General features: G+C 41.6%; 1 protein-coding gene across 1 annotated transcript; it reads left to right on the plus strand.

Moving 5' to 3' along the window:
- The first annotated feature begins 8889 nt into the window (after positions 1-8889).
- KRT23 (keratin 23) lies at positions 8890-20065 on the plus strand. Its single transcript, XM_084863725.1, has 8 exons — positions 8890-9341; positions 14287-14369; positions 15365-15521; positions 16753-16914; positions 17001-17123; positions 17507-17727; positions 18531-18562; positions 19956-20065. Exons 1-8 carry the CDS (start codon positions 8946-8948, stop codon positions 20039-20041), a joined length of 1260 nt encoding a protein of 419 aa, XP_084719851.1. The 5' UTR covers positions 8890-8945; the 3' UTR covers positions 20042-20065.
- The last annotated feature ends 232 nt before the right edge of the window (positions 20066-20297 follow it).

Below are 20297 nucleotides of genomic sequence, written 5' to 3' on the forward strand. Positions count from 1 at the left end.
ATGGATGGGTGAATGAATGAATGAAAGGAGGAACAATCCATTAAGGTTTTTTCTTAAATAGGAAGCAACAGCCAAAACTGGTTTGGCTGAGTGGATTGAGCGTCAGCCTGCAGACTGAAGGGTCCCAGGTTCGATTATAAACCAAGGGCATGTACCTTGGTTGCGGGCACATTCCCAGTGGGAGGTGTGCAGGAGGCAGCTGATCGATGTTTCTCTCTCATCAATGTTTCTAGCCCTCTATCTTTCTCCCTTCCTCTCTGTAAAAAATCAATAAAATATATTTTTTTTAAAAGGAAGCAATATTTTGGTGAACCAAGGGAATAAATGGCTATATTTCAGGCACCAATAACTGTCAAGTGGGTAAGACCCCTGGAGTATAAAACCTTACACTCACTGGCCCCGATGCCACATGAACTACACTGAGCTAAAGGTAAAACCTCCCAGGACAAGATTTCAGCAAACTGCATGAGATGATGTCTCAGCAAACCAAAACCAGTTACTCAAAATGTCTCCTTAAATGGCAAAAGAAAGCAACACCCAGAGAGCACTAAAGCTAACTTGTAGTTAATTCAAGGATTATCAACGACAACAGCCCTTTCATAAAGGATTTACTTTATTACCTATCATGTTATTCGGATTAAGATGATGAGGAGGGGAAAAAAGTGAGATCATTTGAGTCTTGCACTAGCACTCCCCACCCACTCATGGGGATCGGTTTCTCTTCTGTGGCTCAAATGAACAAGATCACCCCAACTGGCCTGGAGAGGTGCAAAGGCAGTGCAAAAGGACCTAATGCATCACTGTCCGGACAACTCCTTTCAAAGATGGTATCTGGCTGGAACATCTGCCTTCTCAGAAAGGTCCCGTGTCAGATGGGAAAAGGGGAGGAGATGCGGCTCCTTTCTCAGAAGGTGACAGTGATAAACGAGGTCCATTCAACTCCCGGTTTCGTGGGATAGGCCGAGCCATTCTCTCCAAGCTTCACACTGAAGTATTGAATGACAAACATGTCACTGAAACGATGATGACTTCATCACCACCAGGTGAAAAGATTCTGACAGCCTGGAAAACGAGGTTTTCTCTCTTGGTGATAAAGTTAAATTGCCATGTCTGCCTGAGAACTGGCAAGAATTCAAAATATAAAAAGGTAAAGATCAGTGACTGCTCCTAAGCACCCAGAACAGATTCTCACCTAACAGGTTGTGTCATTTGGCAAAGTACTGAATTAGCTAAATTAATTAATTAATTAATTAATTAATTAATTAAATTGGTGTATGTGCTTCCCAAGCATGTACACACACAAAAAATAATAATAATAATAAAATAAAACCCTGTGTCCATAGACTGAAGGATCCTTGAAGGCAGGAACTGTGCCTTATTAAGCTCTCTAATCACAGAATCAGATCAGCTCCAAAATACATTGAATTAAATGAGAGGATTTTAATCCTAATTATCTGTGGCTATGGATGTTAGCCAACAATAAAATCAGAGACAAAATGTATAGTATGGGGGTAGGAGAAAAAGGTAATAAGAAAACATTTGAGACATAGCCAGCCATTTGTAAATGCACATGGATCAGCATCCCACAACTGCAAAAAGTTTAGTGAACCCAGAGTGTCATCTCTAGGGCTTTAAAAGTAATACTAGAGAGGCAGTGCCCTCGGGGTCCTGGATCTGTCATTTGCTTCAAAAGTGTTTGGACGGAACAGACCCAGGGATGCCCTTCTTCCAGCCTCTGAACCCCCTCCAGCATCTTATCCAGTCTCCACCTTCACAACCACCTCAGCCTCCAAGACCAGCCAACACTGTTTGGGGGTTTTTTCCTACATAAATTATTTGTTGCCAAACAACCAAGAGCTCCCAAATTCCTCAGAATTATTCCACGGAGTTGGAGGCTGCGGTCAACTGCCTGGCCAACCTGCATCTGCGGGCGCCCACGCCTGCCTCTCTCCGGGCTTCTTTCTCCGCCAGGATAATGTGGCTCTCCAGGATGTGAGCCGCTTCTTTCGCAAGTTGGCAGAGAAGTAGCAGCACAAGGGCACTGAGCGGCTCTTAGAGATGCAGAACCAGTGCGATGGCTGCCTTCCCAAGGTGAATGGGACAAAACTCAGGACGCCATGGAAACTGCCCTTTTGGAGCTGCAGGCCCTTGGTTCTACCTTTGTAGACCCTCAGCTCTGAGACTTCCTGGAGAACCACTTCCGGGGTAAGGAGGTGAAGAATAATCAAGAAGATGGGTTACACATGACTCACCTCCACAGGCCGGCCGGCCCCAGGCTGGACTGGGCAAGTATCTCTTCAAAAGCAAGTATCTCAAGAATGACCAGGAGCCTTTGGTGCCCACAGGCCGTAGGCCCCCTAGTGCAGTGTTTTTCAACCTTTTTTGGGCAAAGGCACACTTGTTTCATGAAAAAAATCACGAGGCACACCACCATTAGAAAATGTTAAAAAATTTAACTCTGTGCCTATATTGACTATATATAAAGTAATTCTCTTGAATAGGAATCAAATAAACACAAAGAAAGTATTTTATAATTACTTTATTATGAAATATTAAGTAAACAAAATAGTGGAAAATTATAAAATTCTTGTCTTGTCTGCACCTACGGCACACCAGGCAACATCTCGCGGCACACTAGTGTGCCGCGGAACAGCGGTTGAAAAACGCTGCCTTAGTGTCTGGCGTTAGCCTGAGTCTCTCCCGAAACCACCTGCTATTCTTTTAACCACCCTGGAGCCCTCTCCCATGCATTGGACCCAATGGAAACAATAAAGCTCTTTGCAGGAAGAAAAAAAAATAAATAATAATAATAATAATAATAATAATAATAGAGATAATAAGAAGCAATACAACAATGTAATGAAGTCTTACTCTCCCATCACCTGGCCATGGGTCTGTCTGTAAAGTTAGGAGTATGAGACAGCCTAATTATAGTTCATTTCAAAATCTAATATGATGTTCCTATAAAATATGAAAATCCTAAACCTTCTATTGGTAACTAGAGGCCAACAGAGAAAGGAACCTTTGCAGTTTTAGAACATTGGACCCTAACTTTTTCAATGTATATACTCCCTCAAAAAGTTCACGAAAGCTGTGACCTCTCCCCAGAAGAGTGAGCATATAAACATGCAGAGAAAAATTTGCACACAGTTTTAGAGATTTTACCACCTTCCTGAAGCCTGTCCGCCGAGTTCCCAGTTACAAAACCTCAGCACTGTCTTGTTTTTTCAGTTGGGAGATTTTCACAAGGTTCCAGAAGCTACAAGAGCTTAAGTATCAAAGGTCAGGTGAGGCGGATATGAGAAATGCTGTTACGGCATGAACATTAAGAAGTACTGTACACAACACTCCCTCTGGGGTAGTCTTGCCAAAAATGGCAAACCTAAATCTAATAAAGCCCTTATATCTACCTTACAGGTGACATGGGAGTCAGAAGAACACGTTAAAAATACTCTGGGGATTCAATTAGCAAAATCCAGAATTTGGGAAATTCTACAGGATTTGTGTTTCCAGCCACTCTTTCTGACTCTATTAACTAAGATCTCTTCATTTTTAACTGCACTGGCCCACAACCATCTTTCTTTTTCATCTTATTTCTATCTCACTCGGTCTTTTTCACACAGTCCACTAGTGCTGTATATTCTTTCCAAGACTGAAATTAATAACACTGACAGAGGGCCTGCCTTGGCACTCTACGAACTGGAAGTGGCTCTTTCCTGCAAAGAGCTTATTAAAGATAAGCCAACGATAGCCTGGCCTTTCAGCTCCCTTACATTTAAGGGCAGGGATAATGTTGCTTGATGTGCAGTCTGTGCTGCAAAGATGTCTTTCACCTTTTGTATGTTCCAAATTGCTCAGAAATATGCTTCCCAGAGAACCCATTCCTGGGATCTCAATAAACATTTACCAACTTGGATTTCTGTCAACACAGATCTTATTTAACTGAAATGTACTTTATCTTTCTTTATTCTGATATATTCTCTTCTCCAAATTTCCTAACTCTTAAGGCCTGAATGCTATTTGTTTGTCATCACTAACAGGCTCCATCTACCTCTGCATCCTTACTTAATTCTTAACTGCTTATAAAAATCAGATTGCCGAAACCGGTTTGGCTCAGTGGATAGAGCATCGGTCTGCGGACTGAAGGGTCCCGGGTTCGATTCCAGTCAAGGGCATGTGGTTGCGGGCACATCCCTGGTGGATGGTGTACAGAAGGCAGCTGGTCGATGTTTCTCTCTTATTGATGTTTCTAGCTCTCTAGCCTTCTCTCTTCCTCTCTGTAAAAAAATCAACATATATTTTTTTTAAAATCAGATTAACTTTACTTTTTCTGTCTGACTTATTTCACTTAGCATGATATTCTCAAGATCTATCCGTGTCACAAATGGCAGAATTTTATCTTTCCTTATTGCTGAGTTGTATTCCATTGTATATATGTATCATATCTTCTCTATCCAATCATCAAGAAGCACATGATTTCACTCATATGTGGGATATAAAACAGAAAGCAACAAATACTAGTAAGTAAATAACACACAAGAACTCAGAGACACAGACGACAGTAGGGTGGTTACCAAAGGGAGAGGGGGTGGTGGAGCGGTAGAAGAGAGTAAAGAGGGTCAGATACATGATGACAGAAGGAGCTTAACTTTGGGAGGTGAACACACAATGTAATATACAGATGATGTATTATAGAGTTAAACAGTGAAAACCCACACAATCTTATTAACTAATGTCACCCCAATAAATTTAAGAAAGTATTTTTTTAAATCGGATTAAGAAGTTTCCAACAGCCGTCTCATTATCTACCCTTTGAGAGAACTTCTATGATCTTTTTTAAGTTAAAATACATTTTATTATTTATTTTACTTTTTCCATCACCATTTATCGCCCTTACAACCTCTTCCACTTCAACTCACCACCTCCCCTCCACAATAACTGCACTGTTGTTGGTGTCCGTGAGTTCTTTCTTTTTTTTTCTTTTTTGCTCAGTTCCTCCACCTCTCCCAACACCACCCCTACACCAGAGCTATCTGCCTGCTCTCCATCTATCAGTCTGTCTCTATTTTGCTGGTTAGTTCAGTTTGTTCATTAAATTCCACATATGCGTGAAATCATTTGTTACTTCTCTTTCTGTGACTGGCTATTTCACTTAGCACAATGCTCTCCAGATCCCTCCAGGAGGATATACAGATGGCCAATAGACATATGAAAAGATGTTCACCTTCACTAATCATCAGAGAAATACAAATTAAAACCACAATGAGGTATCTTCTCATACCTGTCAGAATGGCTATCATCAATAAATCAATAAAGAAGTGCTGATGTGGAGAAGAGGGAACCCTGTACACTGTTGGTGGGAATGAGGATTGGTGTAGACACTGTGGAAAACAGTATAAAGTTTCCTTAAAAAAAAAAAAAGATGGAACTGCCTTATGATCCACAATTCCACTTTTGGGAATTCATCTGAAAAAGCCCAAAACACTAATTTGAAAAAAATATAAGCACCTCTATGTTCACAGAAGTGTTATTTGTAATAGCCAAGATTTGGAAGCAACCCAATGTCCGTCAGCTTGAGCAATGTATGAAACAGCTATGGTACATTTACACAATAAAATACTATTTGGCCATAAAAAAGGAAGAAAATTTCACCCTTTGCGACAACATGGATGGACCGTCTGTGATTTTAAAAGTATTTTTGCTTATGTGTGTTTTTCATTATTTTTCCTTGTACAAAGTAAATAAATACAAATACTATTTGGAAGCAACTTTAAGTTTACTTGTCTCCCCTCCTACTCTAAAATACTATACGGAGTACAGTATAGCTTGAACCATCTATTTACACTGAGTGGCCAGATTACTATGATCTCTGAATGCATAATAATCCCGCCACTCAGTGTGTGAGGGGAAGGACAGCCACAGGAAACCCTATTCTTGCAGGAATCTTCCTGCAACAGGCCTCTAGTGTATATTAGCTCCCTTTTCCTGGAAAGACCAAAATATGAGAAAATTATATTATTATTTGGCTACAGTATGATAAACTTAGGCACTTAGGAAATGTCTGACCTGGTATCACTACAGAAGCTGTGTTTTATTTCTATAAATTTCTAATCTTTATATGTAACCTGCCAAATCATAGGATAATGACATAGCAATTTTGCCTGGAGACTTACTACTCATCTGTTCTGAAACGTCATGCATAGTAAAATCTATCTGAGGATTGTTTGGTCATTGTTCTCTCACTATAAACAAGAGGTTGCCCATGGAATGCCACGGGGATGGGACAATTGTCTTTAAAGGGCACAAACACACTGTGCTCTCAGTTAATGATAGCTAACCATGGACAGGCCTCCTTTCTGAGCCCTGATACACCCACAAGCAACCCATTCATTCAATCCCAACCAACCTCTCCTGCAAAGTATTCCTTCCCTTTTAATGACAGCATCTCAGCTTACCAGGAAGATGAATCAAATGTGAAACCTTGCATATCCTACAGATGGTGCTCTCATGTATGTGGCTGGATCACTGTGAACACCATCCGATCCTACCCTGAGTCAGGTCCAATCCATGTCCATCAGCTCATAACCATACATCTCAATAAGTGTTTCTCTCATTTGCTCTTTTTATCTTGTCTCCCTTTTTCCCCTCCTGCTCACAGATGTAAGTGACTGTGGAACACTTTAAAAGGGTACCCCTTCCAAACATCCCCAAGGCTTCCTTTAGTCTTGACCAAATTTTCTCATCTTGCCCATAGTGAGAGGAGGAAAGTCCAAGGACCTGAGCAAGGCTTTGTTGCCAGCACAGACAAGCAGAGCTGGGTGTGCTCTAGTGATATTATTTGCAGTTAGGGCTGATTTTGCCTTTGTGGTTAGCTAGTTCACCCTTGGAAGAGGCTTTTTCTACTCTCTGGTTTTACAGCTCACGCTCCTAAAATGGGCAGGAGGTGATGGTGTTGGAGAACCTGAGTTAAAATCATGATTCTATGGAGGAAGAGGGGAGAGAGAAAAGTGGAGAGGGTATAGGCTGGATAAATGGAGAGGGTATAGGCTGGATGGAGACCTGACTTGGGGTGGTGACACGTGCTGGCTACTGGCAATTAGAGTACAGCAATTACAAAGTACAGATGATGTGTTGCAGAACTGTGCACCTGAAACCTGAAGAATTGTGTTAACCAGTGTCACCCCAATAACTTCAAAAAAAAAGGGAAAAAATCATGACTCTAAAAAGTTCAATATTGAGTTAACACACATTTATGAAATGGCACAAGAAGCCAGACTTTGGTGCTTGAAAGATGGGAGACAAAATCCCTGCTTTCGTGCAGCCTGCAGACCCAGAGGGGTGTAACAAATGCAGCACAGCGTGGTCAGTGCGGAGCATCTGAGATCTTGCCTCCTGGCATGTATCATCACTTGGGCTCAAATAAACTCTTATAAAAAAAATTTTAGCCCTACCCAGTTTGGCTCAATGGTTAGGGTGTCAGACTGCTGACAGAAGGATAGCAGGTTCTATTCCAAGTCAAGGGCATGTTCCTGGGTTGCAGGTTTGATCCCCAGGCCCCATCAGGGAGCATGCAGGAGGCAACTAATCGATGTGTGTCTCTCTCTCTCACATGATCTCTCTCTCTCTCTCTCTCCCCTTCCTCCCACTCTCTCTAAATATCAATGGAAAAAAATATCCTCAGGTAAGGGTTAACACACACACACACACAAAAAAAAAAAAGAATATCAAAGGGCTATGTAAACTGGGAAGTCCCATTACCACCCTATGAAAGAGAAGTATTGTACAGGATTCTGTCAAGATTCCACTCGATCACAGTGCCATGTGGCAGGAAGAATCACTCTGGCTTTGCCGCTCACCCACCATCTGTCCTCTGACATACCCCCTCCCCCAAAGACTCAGTTTCCCTCACCTGTAAAATTAGTGGCTTGAACCAAGGAATGAAGTCCCTTCCGCAGCTGCCATTTGATTTCTAAGTCCTCTTTAAATCTAATTGCCAGGAGCCAGCACGTGGCTCCCCGCCTCGAGACTGTTTCTTTATTCCCTCCTAACCTTTATCTTGGCAGACGAAGCGAAAAATTCATCCAGCATGTTAGCCAGCCCATGGCATATTTCCTGCCCGCCCCCCCTCACCCCCTCTGCGGGTCACAGACACAGAGCCAGCCTTTCTGGGGCGCAGCGCGGCTGGGACCCGGGAGCCAAGGGAAGTCCTGAGCGCGGGTCAGGGTTGTTTGGTTTAGAGGTGTGCACGGGATGAAAGGCACCTTGAAAGCGGAAGGCTCGGTCATTCATTAATTAATTATAATTGAAGGTTTGTTCTTCAGAATGATTCCTTTGAAATTACTTTCCATCAAACACTGCCTGCCACAAAGGCGTCAGATACTCAGCGCATTCTCCACTTCCTCAGCATGAGTATCTTCACTCGGAGACTCTGTTCTGATCTGAACAGTCTCTGCCCACCCCACCCCACCCCCCTTGCTTCAGAGCTGGGATTTATTGGGGGTGGAGGGGTGTCTGTGTGCTTACTGTCTACTTTTCAAAAGAAAAATCTTTGCTACATCAAATAACCCTTTTGTGGACTTGCATCCGACCCTTTTCAGATAAGCGAACAATGGGAAAATTCCACGGAAAGATTAGAAAGGCACCTGAGACAAACAGCCACCTAAGTCGCGGCCACTCCTGCGGGTTAGGACTGGAAGGGAGAAACAAACTGGTATATCGATGTGGCTCTAAACAACAACAGCGTGCGTGGAGGCCCGGGGCGCTCCGGGATTGACCAAGAGGAAACACATGTTGCACAATGATACGATCTTGTTGGTACAGTTGTCAGAGAAGGGAACTCCCACAGCAGAGGGCATAAAACCATCCAGGGCAGTCTGGGGCGGCTCAGTTCTGCGGTGCCAGGGAGCAGAGCAGAGCCCCGCCCCGCCCCACACACAAATGGGACCATGAGCTCCAGCCACAGCTTCGGCCAGATCGCCTCTGGCTCCCTCCCTGGCACCAGAGGTGGCTGGGGCAGGCCGGGGGGCTTCCCCCGGGCTCCCAGCGTCCACGGGGGTGCGGGGGGCGTCCGCATCTCCCTTTCCTTCGCCTCCCCAGGCTGCCCGCCCCCTGGAAGGTCTTGGGGGTCCGGAAGAGGCAGCTCCCTCCTAGGTGGCAATGGGAAGGAGACCATGCAGAACCTCAATGAGCGCCTGGCCTCCTACCTGGACAAGGTGCGTGCTCTGGAGGAGGCCAACGTGAAGCTCGAGAGCCGCATCCTGAAGTGGCACCAGGAGAGAGACCCTGGCAGTAAGCAAGATTATTCCCAGTATGAGGAGAACATCAGCCGCCTGCAGGAGCAGGTAAGATCCCGGGTGGCCCCGGAAGTCAGGGTGGGTGGTGCATTTCCAGGAAACCCACCATCTGTCCTCTGACATACCCCGAGGGAGGAAAAATCAGCATAAAATGGCAAAAGAGCTTAGAGTAATTGTGGACAAAGGTATTTGAGGATATTTTTTTACTTTACCTTACATTTGGACTTTGGAAAGTCTATTGTATTTATTTAAACCCGTACATAAATTATGTGGGGGGAAATCTAAAGAGTCTAAGGCAATCAGCTGCTGTCCAGTGTCACTGTGGCCCAGCGATATAATAATAATGACAAAGGCTGGACTGCATTCCTCGTGTTCAATGACTGCACAAGGCACGAGACAGCCTTTGCTTTCTCATTGCATCAGTTCTGCTCCACCTCAAATGGCAATAGTGGGAGTATCTGGCAAAGAGAGGCTGAGTTCTACTATTTTGGAGATCACATCTAAAAGCTGTCACTCCACACGCAAATACAGAATTGTGACATCCCTGGATACTTCTTCTTGGGGGCTACTCGAAGTTCTGGATTTCTAGGTGCTAGTAGTCATATTGCTAGAAAAAAATAATAATGAAAAGAGCATGATTTTTGGAATCTTAGAGTTAGGCTGGGTTATGGAGACTTCTTCAAAAAATAAATAACTTTTCAACGAAATATTTTTAAAGCTAAGCTTACACCTTCTGGGGCATCTCATAACATTGGCTAGAGTAGAAGGAATCCAGTCATCTCACAAGTTATTTTTCAGTTATATAACTTCCCTCTATGTAAAGCAGTCCCAAAAAATGTCTTGCAGGATCATGACTTAACCTACCCTGAAAAGGGCATCACGGGCTTCCAATATGCATATGATGTTACTTCTCAACACTCAGTCATCCTTGCGTGAATGTAGGAAGGACCAATCAAGATAATATAAATCTGTCCTCATAATAAACCCTAATTATTGAATAAGCAACCTAATAACTGACTGTGTAATTACCTTAACTATATAGTACATGGTTGTCTTTACAAAAAAAAAAAAAAGAAAGAAAAACAAGGTGACTCAACAAACCTCACCATATTTTTTCATTAATAAAGTTGCTTTGGTTTTAGAATGGAAAGAATAGAAGATATTTGTAAATGGACAGCTGAGAATATAACTCCCAAAAGAAATCTGAGGTTAGACCTGGTCAAATAATGTATTAGCAGACAGTGTAGAGGAGGAAAAGTGAAAGGAGGGAAATACTTGTTGAGCACTTACTATATGCCAGGCATCATGTTAGGTATTTAATACACTTATCAGCGCCATCCAAAAGTTTTCTGCAATAATGGAAACATTCTATAGCATCTGATTTAATTCTCACAACAATCCTGGAAAGAAACGAAGCTCAGAAGAGTGAGATAGCAACCCAAAGGCACTGGAAAGAGCCAGAGATGGGATTCTAACCCAACTCTGCTTCCAATGGCCTCAATTTCCACACAGTACGAAACTAACTAGCCTTCCTCATACAACAATGATACTGCTCATTAATAAAGATATTGCAGTGCATTTGCATTGTTAATTATACAATACCTATTTCATACACATCATTTCATCCTGTGAAGCAGGTACTTTTATCCCCAATACGCAGATGAGCATACTGAGACCAAGTGGCTGCCTAACTTCATTACAGCAGCATTGAGAAAAGTGAGTGGGACCAATGACAAGGAGGGGGCAGCTTGCCCATTTTTCAGGCGTCCCTGGAATCTAAGTTCTGACATTAAATAGGAGTCTTCTTCAGCTTTGAATTACACTCTTCTGTATTTCTTACTTCAGTTGTTACATTTTCTCCATGTTGGAAGAAAACAACTCTGTGAAGCTGAGGTTGTCTGTCCAGCCCACTCTCTCCTGTTTGCAGCTGAGAAAACAGAGACCAGACAGGTCCCACAAGTACCCAGGGCTGGCCTCTTCCTGGGTCCTGATGAAATGTTCTGAGTAGCTATATTACTCTCCCACCCCTGTTTAGGGATATTAAAGGTTATTCCAAAAGTCTATAAGAAATTATGTTCAAAAATTAATCCACTCCTTTTGAAACACAGAGTTGGACAGAAATATTAGAATAACTCATAATAGAACTCTACTTGGTGCTTTAGATTACAGTAAAATATTCTACATCCCTCTCCCTGGTAGGAGATTATACACCCTGGAGCAATGATGCTGCACTGCTAATACACCAACTAGATTATTTTAAAAGAATTAACTCGGGGCTTTGGGGAGAATCCAGGTGATTAATTATAATACACAATGCCAAGCCTATGCCTCCTATTATTTCTCAATCCATCCTCATCCATTCATTATTGCAAAGGATGTCTCAGAAATAATGGCTGTGTCATAATATTGTATCAGGCAACCCAAACAGTAGGAAATAGTTTCCATTTTTAAATGTGCTCTATATCAAGTGCATTTCAGAGCTCACCACTCGTGCACTATGAGAATGCTGGCTGGGAGAGCCAGAGTTTTGATGTGGGGGCTTTGCAATTGATAAATGATCAGTTTAACTCACTAAAGATGGTATTTTTTTATTCTGTTGAATCTACAGGGAATGGTTTCTCTGCATGTCAATCAATATCTCCATGTACAACTAAGGCTGGGTCCCCAGGTCTTTTTGGAGGGAGCTACTTTTTATTTCCCATGAGCTTAAATAATTCAAAGAAGAAAAAGTTTATGGGGAGGGGGAGAATTTGGTAAGAAAGTCCCTAAGAAACACTGTAGAGGGAAGACAAGGAAATATCTACAGAATCTCTTTGTGAGCAAAGGAAGCAGTCATAGTACCATTTGGAATCCATCCGCCAAGGGAAGAATGAAGGTGGACAGGGGAAGCCAACCTGGCATCTCCTACCACAAACAGAGTTTAGGGTACATCTCAACATATAAATCCTGAGATTTATCCAATGCAAACATTGGCTCTAGTTACAAAAGTATTAGATTTGCCCTAACCGGTTTGGCTCAGTAGATAGAGTGTTGGCCTGAGGACTGAAGGGTCCCAATTCGATTCTGGTCAAGGGCATGTACCTTGGTTGCGGGCATATCCCCAATAGGAGGTGTGCAGGAGGCAGCTGATCGATGTTTCTCTCCAATCGATGTTTCTGACTCTTTATCCCTCTCCCTTCCTCTCTGTAAAAAAAAAAAAAAAAAAAAAAAAAAAAAAAAAATCAATAAATTATATATATTTTTTTAAATGTTAGATTTTTTTTCTCCTCATTTTTTTATTAAGGTATTATATGTGTACATACCTTACCAATTAGATTTTTTTTAAATATATTTTATTGATTTTGTACAGAGCGGAAGGGAGAGAGATAGAGAGCTAGAAACATCGATGAGTCATCGATCAGCTGCCTCTTGCACGCCCCCTACTGGGGATGTACCCGCAACCAATGTACATGCCCTTGACCAGAATCGAACCTGGGACTCCTCAGTCCGCAGGCCGATGCTCTATCCACTGAGCCAAACCGGTTTCAGCCTTACCAATTAGATTTTAAAGAAGAAATTTTTGAACTAATTTTTCAGTGTCTACAGTATGCCCAGAAAATAAGGATTTTACAACATTTTCTCTCTTCTAATCTAATTCTCATAACTTCATTGTCATTTTATGAATGAAGAAACAGACACGTGGCAAGCTCACTCAGCTGGTGGAGTTCAGGCCCACTGTTGTCACCACCTCTGAATCCTGCTATTGTGCATTCATAATACCAAATTCCATCTAGCCAGTGAAGCTTTGAATAGGACCAGATATTTTAAAGGTGTCTTTGTTTTCAAGTATAACTTTGTCCTAAGAAAACCCTTTCTAAAGAAAGGAATTATTTGTATAAATATAATTGGAATGTCACAAGAAAATCTGGTCCCAAATAAATTACAGAGGTTTAAAGCTATGACCTCTAAGCTCACCTGTTTCTAGTACAAACTCCTTATCTAACAAGTGATGGAACTGAAGCCCAAGGAATGGAGTGACTGGCCCAAGTTCATGCCGATGGTCAGCAACAGGAAGGAAAAGGAAAATCTCCCAATTCCTAGTTCAGCACAATATTTGGTACAATAGTAGCATTATACTTTTGACACTGAGATATCTTCCACCCAATTTCCCTGAAGACAGAGACATACAGCAAATATGGACTACTTCTTTGATTAAAATGTCCTAAATGTGTTTACAAATCCTCTATGTATACACAATTGCTCAAGTAGATGAACTTTCAATAACATTTCTCCTCTTAAAGTGAAAAAGTATATAAACATCTAGTGAAAGTGTTTGACAGGAGGCTTTACCACAATTAAAGTTTACTAAGCTGGCAAAGAATCCTTTCATTGAATATTTTACCAGTTATAGCTACAATTGGGGCATTCTCATCACGGAATAATTAAAAAGCACATACCTACAAGTTATGTACATGACTATAGATATTTTAGACAAAAATGACTTATGGTATATATTGACCATAATAAAATACGTTTCAAATCAGTTTCAAAAATTATTATCAGTTGACATTTTGTACCAAGTGATACTTTGCTCAGGAGTCGCGGATCAGAAATATGAATGGTATCATGAGGAAGAACTGCGTTCATTTAAAATAATTATTTTACTCTAGGGGAGCCAAACTAAGATATGTTTACAGAACTAGAAAGTTAGAAGGCATTTTGGATAATTACACTCTTTCCTCTTCCTTTTGGCATTTGCATCAGTCCTAACCTGTCAAAACTCCATGTAAAAAAAAAAAAAAAAAGACAATGCAGACCATATCCTTACTATAAAATCATTTTATACTTTGCACCTCAAAAGTGCTCAATAAATATTTATCAGTGTGATTGCTTCACTGCCAGGAAACAAGTCATCTGTTCTAACAAATCACAGGACCAGGAGACTAGAGAACAGAAATGTAGCTTTCCTGTGTCCTGTGTCCCACGGAAATGACTGCTGGTGCGTCTCTTACAGATACTGGACGGTAAGATGACCAACGCTCAGGTGTTTCTTCTCCTTGACAATGCCAGGATGGCAGTGGACGACTTCAACCTCAAGTAAGTTCCTTCCTCGGTGTCGTGGGAGGCAGGGGGAGTATTGTTTGGTGTTTGTTTTGTTTTGTGGGTTGTTCTTGTTCAGGAAACTTATCTCACCATTAGCTACATGTAAAAATCTTACGTAAATATAATTAAAAGGCAAACAAGAATAAATACTTGGCTGGACCCTAATTTAAACAAATCAGATAATAAAACACACTTTTTGTTGTGAGGAAATTTGAATAAGAACCAAGAATTAGATGACATTAAAGAGTTGGTTTCTGCCCTAGCTGATTTGGCTCAGTTGATAGAGCATTGGCCTGCAGACCGAAGGGTCCCAGGTTCGATTCCTGTCAAGGGCATGTACAGAGGTTGCAGGCTCCTCCCCAGTTCAGGCCTTGGTCAGGGCACGTGCAAGAGGCAACCAATTGATGCATTTCTCTCACATGACTATTTCTCTCTGTCTTTCCCTCTCTCTTCCATTCTCTCTAAAAATCAATGGAAAAAATGTACTTGGGTAAGGATTTAAAAAATAAATAAATAAATCTTTGCAATAGATTTTTGCAACACCTAAACCTGGAAGGTAGAGGTGTTTAAAAGGGGGGAGTTTTTAATGTTTTAGATGAGATAATGTTATTATCCGCATTTAGAAAGATGTACTTTTCTTAAAAGATGCATTCAGAAGCATGTAGAGGTAAAATGTTATGTCTAAAATTTACATTGAAATACAAAATGGAATGCAGATGAAGCAAATAAGGCAAACTGTTAATGACTGCTAAAGCTAGGTGTTGATCACATGGCTGTTTATTATTTTATTCTATTTTTTTAAAATAACATCGAGTCACTATTATAGAAAAATATAAATGAAACACACATATAAATAATAAATGGTATGTATTAACTGTTTTTGCATTAAGCCTACAAAGTATGAGCATCACCTCTAAATGAAGGTGAATCCTCACAAAGACCACAGCCTTTCAACAACGGGTGTGCTCTTTTCTTCCTTCTAACCAAAGGTACGAAAATGAACACTCCTTCAAGAAAGACTTGGAGATTGAAGTGGAGCGTCTCCGAAAGACCTTGGATGACCTAACCATTGTCACAACAGACCTGGAACAGGAGGTCGAGGGGTTGAGGAAAGAGCTCATCCTCATGAAGAAGCGCCATGGGGAGGTAGGACTCCCCAACAATCCCCAGCACAGCTATTAATTGGCACATTTTAGGTTATCCAATAGCTACAGAAGAAACTACTACCTCTATGCCAGTTCTATTGTCCTTGAACCTAAATAATCATAAGGCACCATATAAACATCTAATTTTTCCAATTCCAAGGTTATCTACTCAGATGTCAAATACAACAGCCAAAATACTATCACAATTAATTATAGATGGGTCAACAATTTTAATATGCAATGTTTACTTTGATAATATAATACTTCCCAGCCAGTGTGCTCAGTGGTTGAGCATCAACCCATGCACCAAGAGGTCACTGGTTTGATTCCTGGTCAGGGCACATGCCCTAGTTACCAGTTCAATCCCCAGTACAGGTTATGCAGGAGGCAGCAGCTGATAGATGTTTCTCTACCATTGATATTTCTATCTCTTTCCCTCTCCCTTTTATTGATTCTCTAACATCAATAAAAATATTTTAAAAATATTGTAGGAATAAATGTGTGACACTTAACCTCCTTCATTGACCCAATGTGCAGCAAATTGAGGGCCAACAGAATAAAGAGAATCTGCTACTATCTATGACTAGTAGCAAAAATTAAGAATCCTATTTCCAGAAACATTTAACCCATTTTTGAAAAGTTACCATCCATCTAAAGTCCCTGAGACTTTGATAAAATGGTAGAAACACAATTCCTATTTTAGGCAAACAAAATTGATTATGAACATCAAAGCTAGTTAGACAATGAGTATTAAACCTTTCCTGAGGTTCCTTGATTTTCATGCTACAGAATCCTAATGCACTGATGACATTTTAAAAGCCTCTGGCTTTGGATTACTGAACCGCTTCCCAAAAACTTTGGTCTATATCCTGAAACATTCAACTGCTTAGTTGTGTCATCACTTCACCCATAAACATTTGCTGACGAGTACTTTACACACTATAGAAGAGTAATTCTTGCTGAAACATTTTCAGTCACGGATTAAGTCAGTAACCATAGAGGCCATACAATTACCTATCTGGTGCTATTCTTTATATTACAAAAGTGTAAGAGGAAAAATTCACATAATGTTTTATCATCGATAACTAATAACCGAGAAGCCAAACCAACCCAGTGAAAGAGGAGCAACCACATGAGCTAAAATTTTTAAAAGATCCATTAACCGCTGCCAAACAACACACTTCCTTCTGATCGTCACAGCCAATTCATTTTCTTTCTGTGTTATTAAACAGGAAATGGAGGGACAGCATACGCCAAATGACTTCAAGGTCAATGTGAAGCTGCATACAACCCCAGGGGAAGATCTGATTAAGATCCTGGAGGACATGAGGCAAGAATACGAGTTTATGATAAAGAAGAAGCATCGAGACTTGGATGCGTGGTATAAAGAGCAGGTAAAAAGAAAGCGTCCAGACTTCCCCAAGGTTCCATTTCCACGTGGTCCAATGCCAATGCTTCTGCTCTTTGCTCGCTCTCACAGTCAGCAGCCATTGCCCAGGAGACCGCCAGCCCCACAGCCGTGCAGAGCAACCAAGGCAACATCCACGAGCTGAAGCGCACTTTCCAGGCCCTGGAGATTGACCTGCAGGCACAGCACAACAGGGTGAGTCTGAGCTGGGACCATCCTGAGACGGGTCATGTGAACGAAGGAGGTAAGGTACAGATCAGAGCAGGCACCTCGTGCCCCATTCCAAATGAGCAGCATAAACAATAAATGCCACGGAGTTGCAGCAGAGTTGCCAAGAGAACCCCGACACAAAGGTTGTATGCCAAGAAAATGGGCTTCAAAAATCCAGACACTGCTCAACTCCTGGCTGCCCACGTCCCAAACCTATGAGTCAGCCTGCTTCTCCTCTTTGCATTCCCAGCAGCCACCAAGACACCTCGCGGAGTGGTCGGCGGATTCTAACTACTCAGCAAGCACACGTTACTGAATCAATCAAGCCGTCAGCCCATTAATGTCAGAAACATCCTTTCCTCTTTCAGAAATCCGCTTTGGAGAACATGCTATCGGAGACCCGGTCTCGGTACTCCTGCCAGCTCCAGGACATGCAACGCATCATCTCCCGCTACGAGGAGGAGCTGCTGCAGCTGCGCCAGGACCTGGAGCGGCAGAACAGCGAGTACAAGGTCCTCCTGGGCATCAAAACCCACCTCGAGAAGGAAATCGCCACCTACCGCCAGCTACTGGAGGGCGAGAGCCAAGGGTGAGGCCAAGACTGGCAAGGGAGGGCGCCAAGGGTACCCAGCTAGCATATGTACATTCGTGTACCCTACGGTTCTGTTAGCCGTTGTCATCACTAGAGCAAAGAGGTGTATGTTGAATTTCTCCTGAAGACACTTAGATCAGATTGTATTTCGGTAAGCAGAATGTGTGAATTAATCAAGGCTTAATCCCAGGACACTGGGATTTGAGGTCAACTATTGAAATTAATATATTAAAATCTCTAGAAAGAAACCATCAAGAAGGGTAGCTCTATTGTTTCCCAGTGAGAATACATACAATTCGGGCTCCAAAAAAAGGGAGATTGGGGGAATATTTTAGCCAAACAGCAGGAAGATATTCATAAGAGATTAGGGTACCTAGATTTTTAACTTTTTATTTCTGACTACCTTGGGAAGTAGCTGACCACCAACAGGGCACAGATATTTTATAATCCAAGAGAAGGAGTTAGAGTTTTTTAAAAATGCATAAAGCTCTCAAGAATCCCATGGTTCTGGGCTTCAGACCCAGACCCTGGAAAGGCCTGATGAAGGTGAAGCCTGCAGGTGGCTAAAAGGGTGGAAGTGGGTCATGAGACTTCTCTGCCCCCAAGGTTAGTAGAAGGCAGCACTCCCTCTCTTCTGGGTCCAGGAGGGTTCTTCCATGACCCCATGACCTTGAGACTAGCTCAGAGAATTATCCTCATTAAACAAATTTGCAAGCAGGCAAAGGAAGGCAGTTCAATGTAAGACATTTTTTGATTATTGCTAATACTAAAATGAACTTTAATCTTTATTACTTTTATAGAACAACAGAGGAATCTAAGCTGAGCGCAAGAGGTAAATAAATTTCTTCCATTGTTTGAATCTACTTTTTAAAAATAAGTCAGCCTGCTTATTCATTCTGTAGTATTCATCATCTTTGGTATACTCCCAAATGTTCTGTATTCAATTTTTCTTTTACTCCCAAATTTTGAATTAAGTTAACAAATTAGATGATATGAAGTGAGCTCTCAATATTGTCCTCAACAATATATATGAAAGCTCTTTGCAAGGGGTAAAGTAGATAAAAATAATCATTAATGTTATTGTGTCTCTATTACCTAATGAAGGCTGTTTAGTACACTCTGAAGAGAATACAAGGAAATTGTTTCACATAATTTCCCAAACTGTCTTCTGTTGAACATTAGTGTCCCATGAGATTTTGTGTATTATGAAAGATGTGTTCTATGACCAGCTAAGATGTATCCTCTTTGTGAAGAGCCATCTCGTGTTTATTAGAGATGAAACATTATTAAAGATGAAACAATGTTGGAAAGGCACTTTTCAGAGAAGGAAAGGAACAAGAATAGGAAAGAATGACAAAAGTTCTATTCTGTTAACCCAGTGTTCCCTAGCACTTTGACCTGGGAAGTCTAATTCTCAGATAGCCTTTAACATCTCACAGAAAATTCCAAGAAACCAATCTGGAACAAGTGATACTTTCTGAGTAGTCTGAAGTAAAAATATCCTAAGGCATTAGAGATTCAGAGTTCAAGTAACCATCACAGAACAGGTGGTCGAACCTGTGGTCGAACAGGTGGTCGAATCAGCAAGATCTCCATAGATGGTCCTTCAGCCTCTCTCTTTACCCAAACCCCGCGATGCAGAACCCAATACTGCATGGCGTGGTTCAATTTACTGCTGGAGAGGTTTGATTTTAACTAAGTTCTCCCTGTATCTCTGTTAATGGTTTCAACTCTTCCTCCGGGTTTAGAATCAATTTATTGATGTGTCAACAAGCACTTATTCAACTCAATTGTATTTTTTAATATGGTAACCAAAATAAAAATCCCTGGCTTGTTGCCATCCCTCACATAGGAAGCTTGCTAGATCTTAAAATGAGGTGCCCAGAATGGCTTTTAGTGCTCTATCACTCACAGAGCCATGGTGCACATGCTACAAAACCCACATAAGCAATCGGACTCCTCAGTGCTTGTGGTCAGTGATGAGATTCTGTATGCGGCATGCCTAGATTGAAGGTCTTGACCCCTAGAAGTTGGCACTGCCCAGACACCCTCATTCCTTAGGGAGTGGGAAGAATAACCTTGTCACTCCAGCAGAGACCGCCATATTGCATAGTGATCATTTTGGAAGGCACATAGAGCCATAGGGTGCTGAAAACAACACAGTTCAGATGGTGGCGGGAGCATGGCACTGACCTCTTCATTGCTCTTTTCCTCTACACCTGTAGCGTCCAAGATCAAGGCCATCACACAGGAGAGCATCAATGGAAGAATAGTTTATTCTCAAGTGAATGAGATCCAAAAGTATGCATGAGGCTAATAAAAGTTTCTGCCTGTTTTAAAAACTATTTTTTCTGCAATCGAAAGTCATTCCTTGCCCAGGCACAAACGGGTGAGTCCTAAGAGATATCCTTGGAGTTATCAAACTCAACATTTTTCTCTGTAACCATTTCATCAGACATTCCATAATGATCTTAATATACTGCTGTACTTTTGAATCAGAGTATGAGTTCATGAGCTTAAAGCTCTACTTTCCCACTGTAATCTTCAGAGTCCATCCTTGTGTACCT

Source organism: Pipistrellus hanaki (assembly GCF_964339955.1).
Source record: "Pipistrellus hanaki genome assembly, chromosome: 16".
NCBI lineage: Eukaryota > Metazoa > Chordata > Mammalia > Chiroptera > Vespertilionidae > Pipistrellus > Pipistrellus hanaki.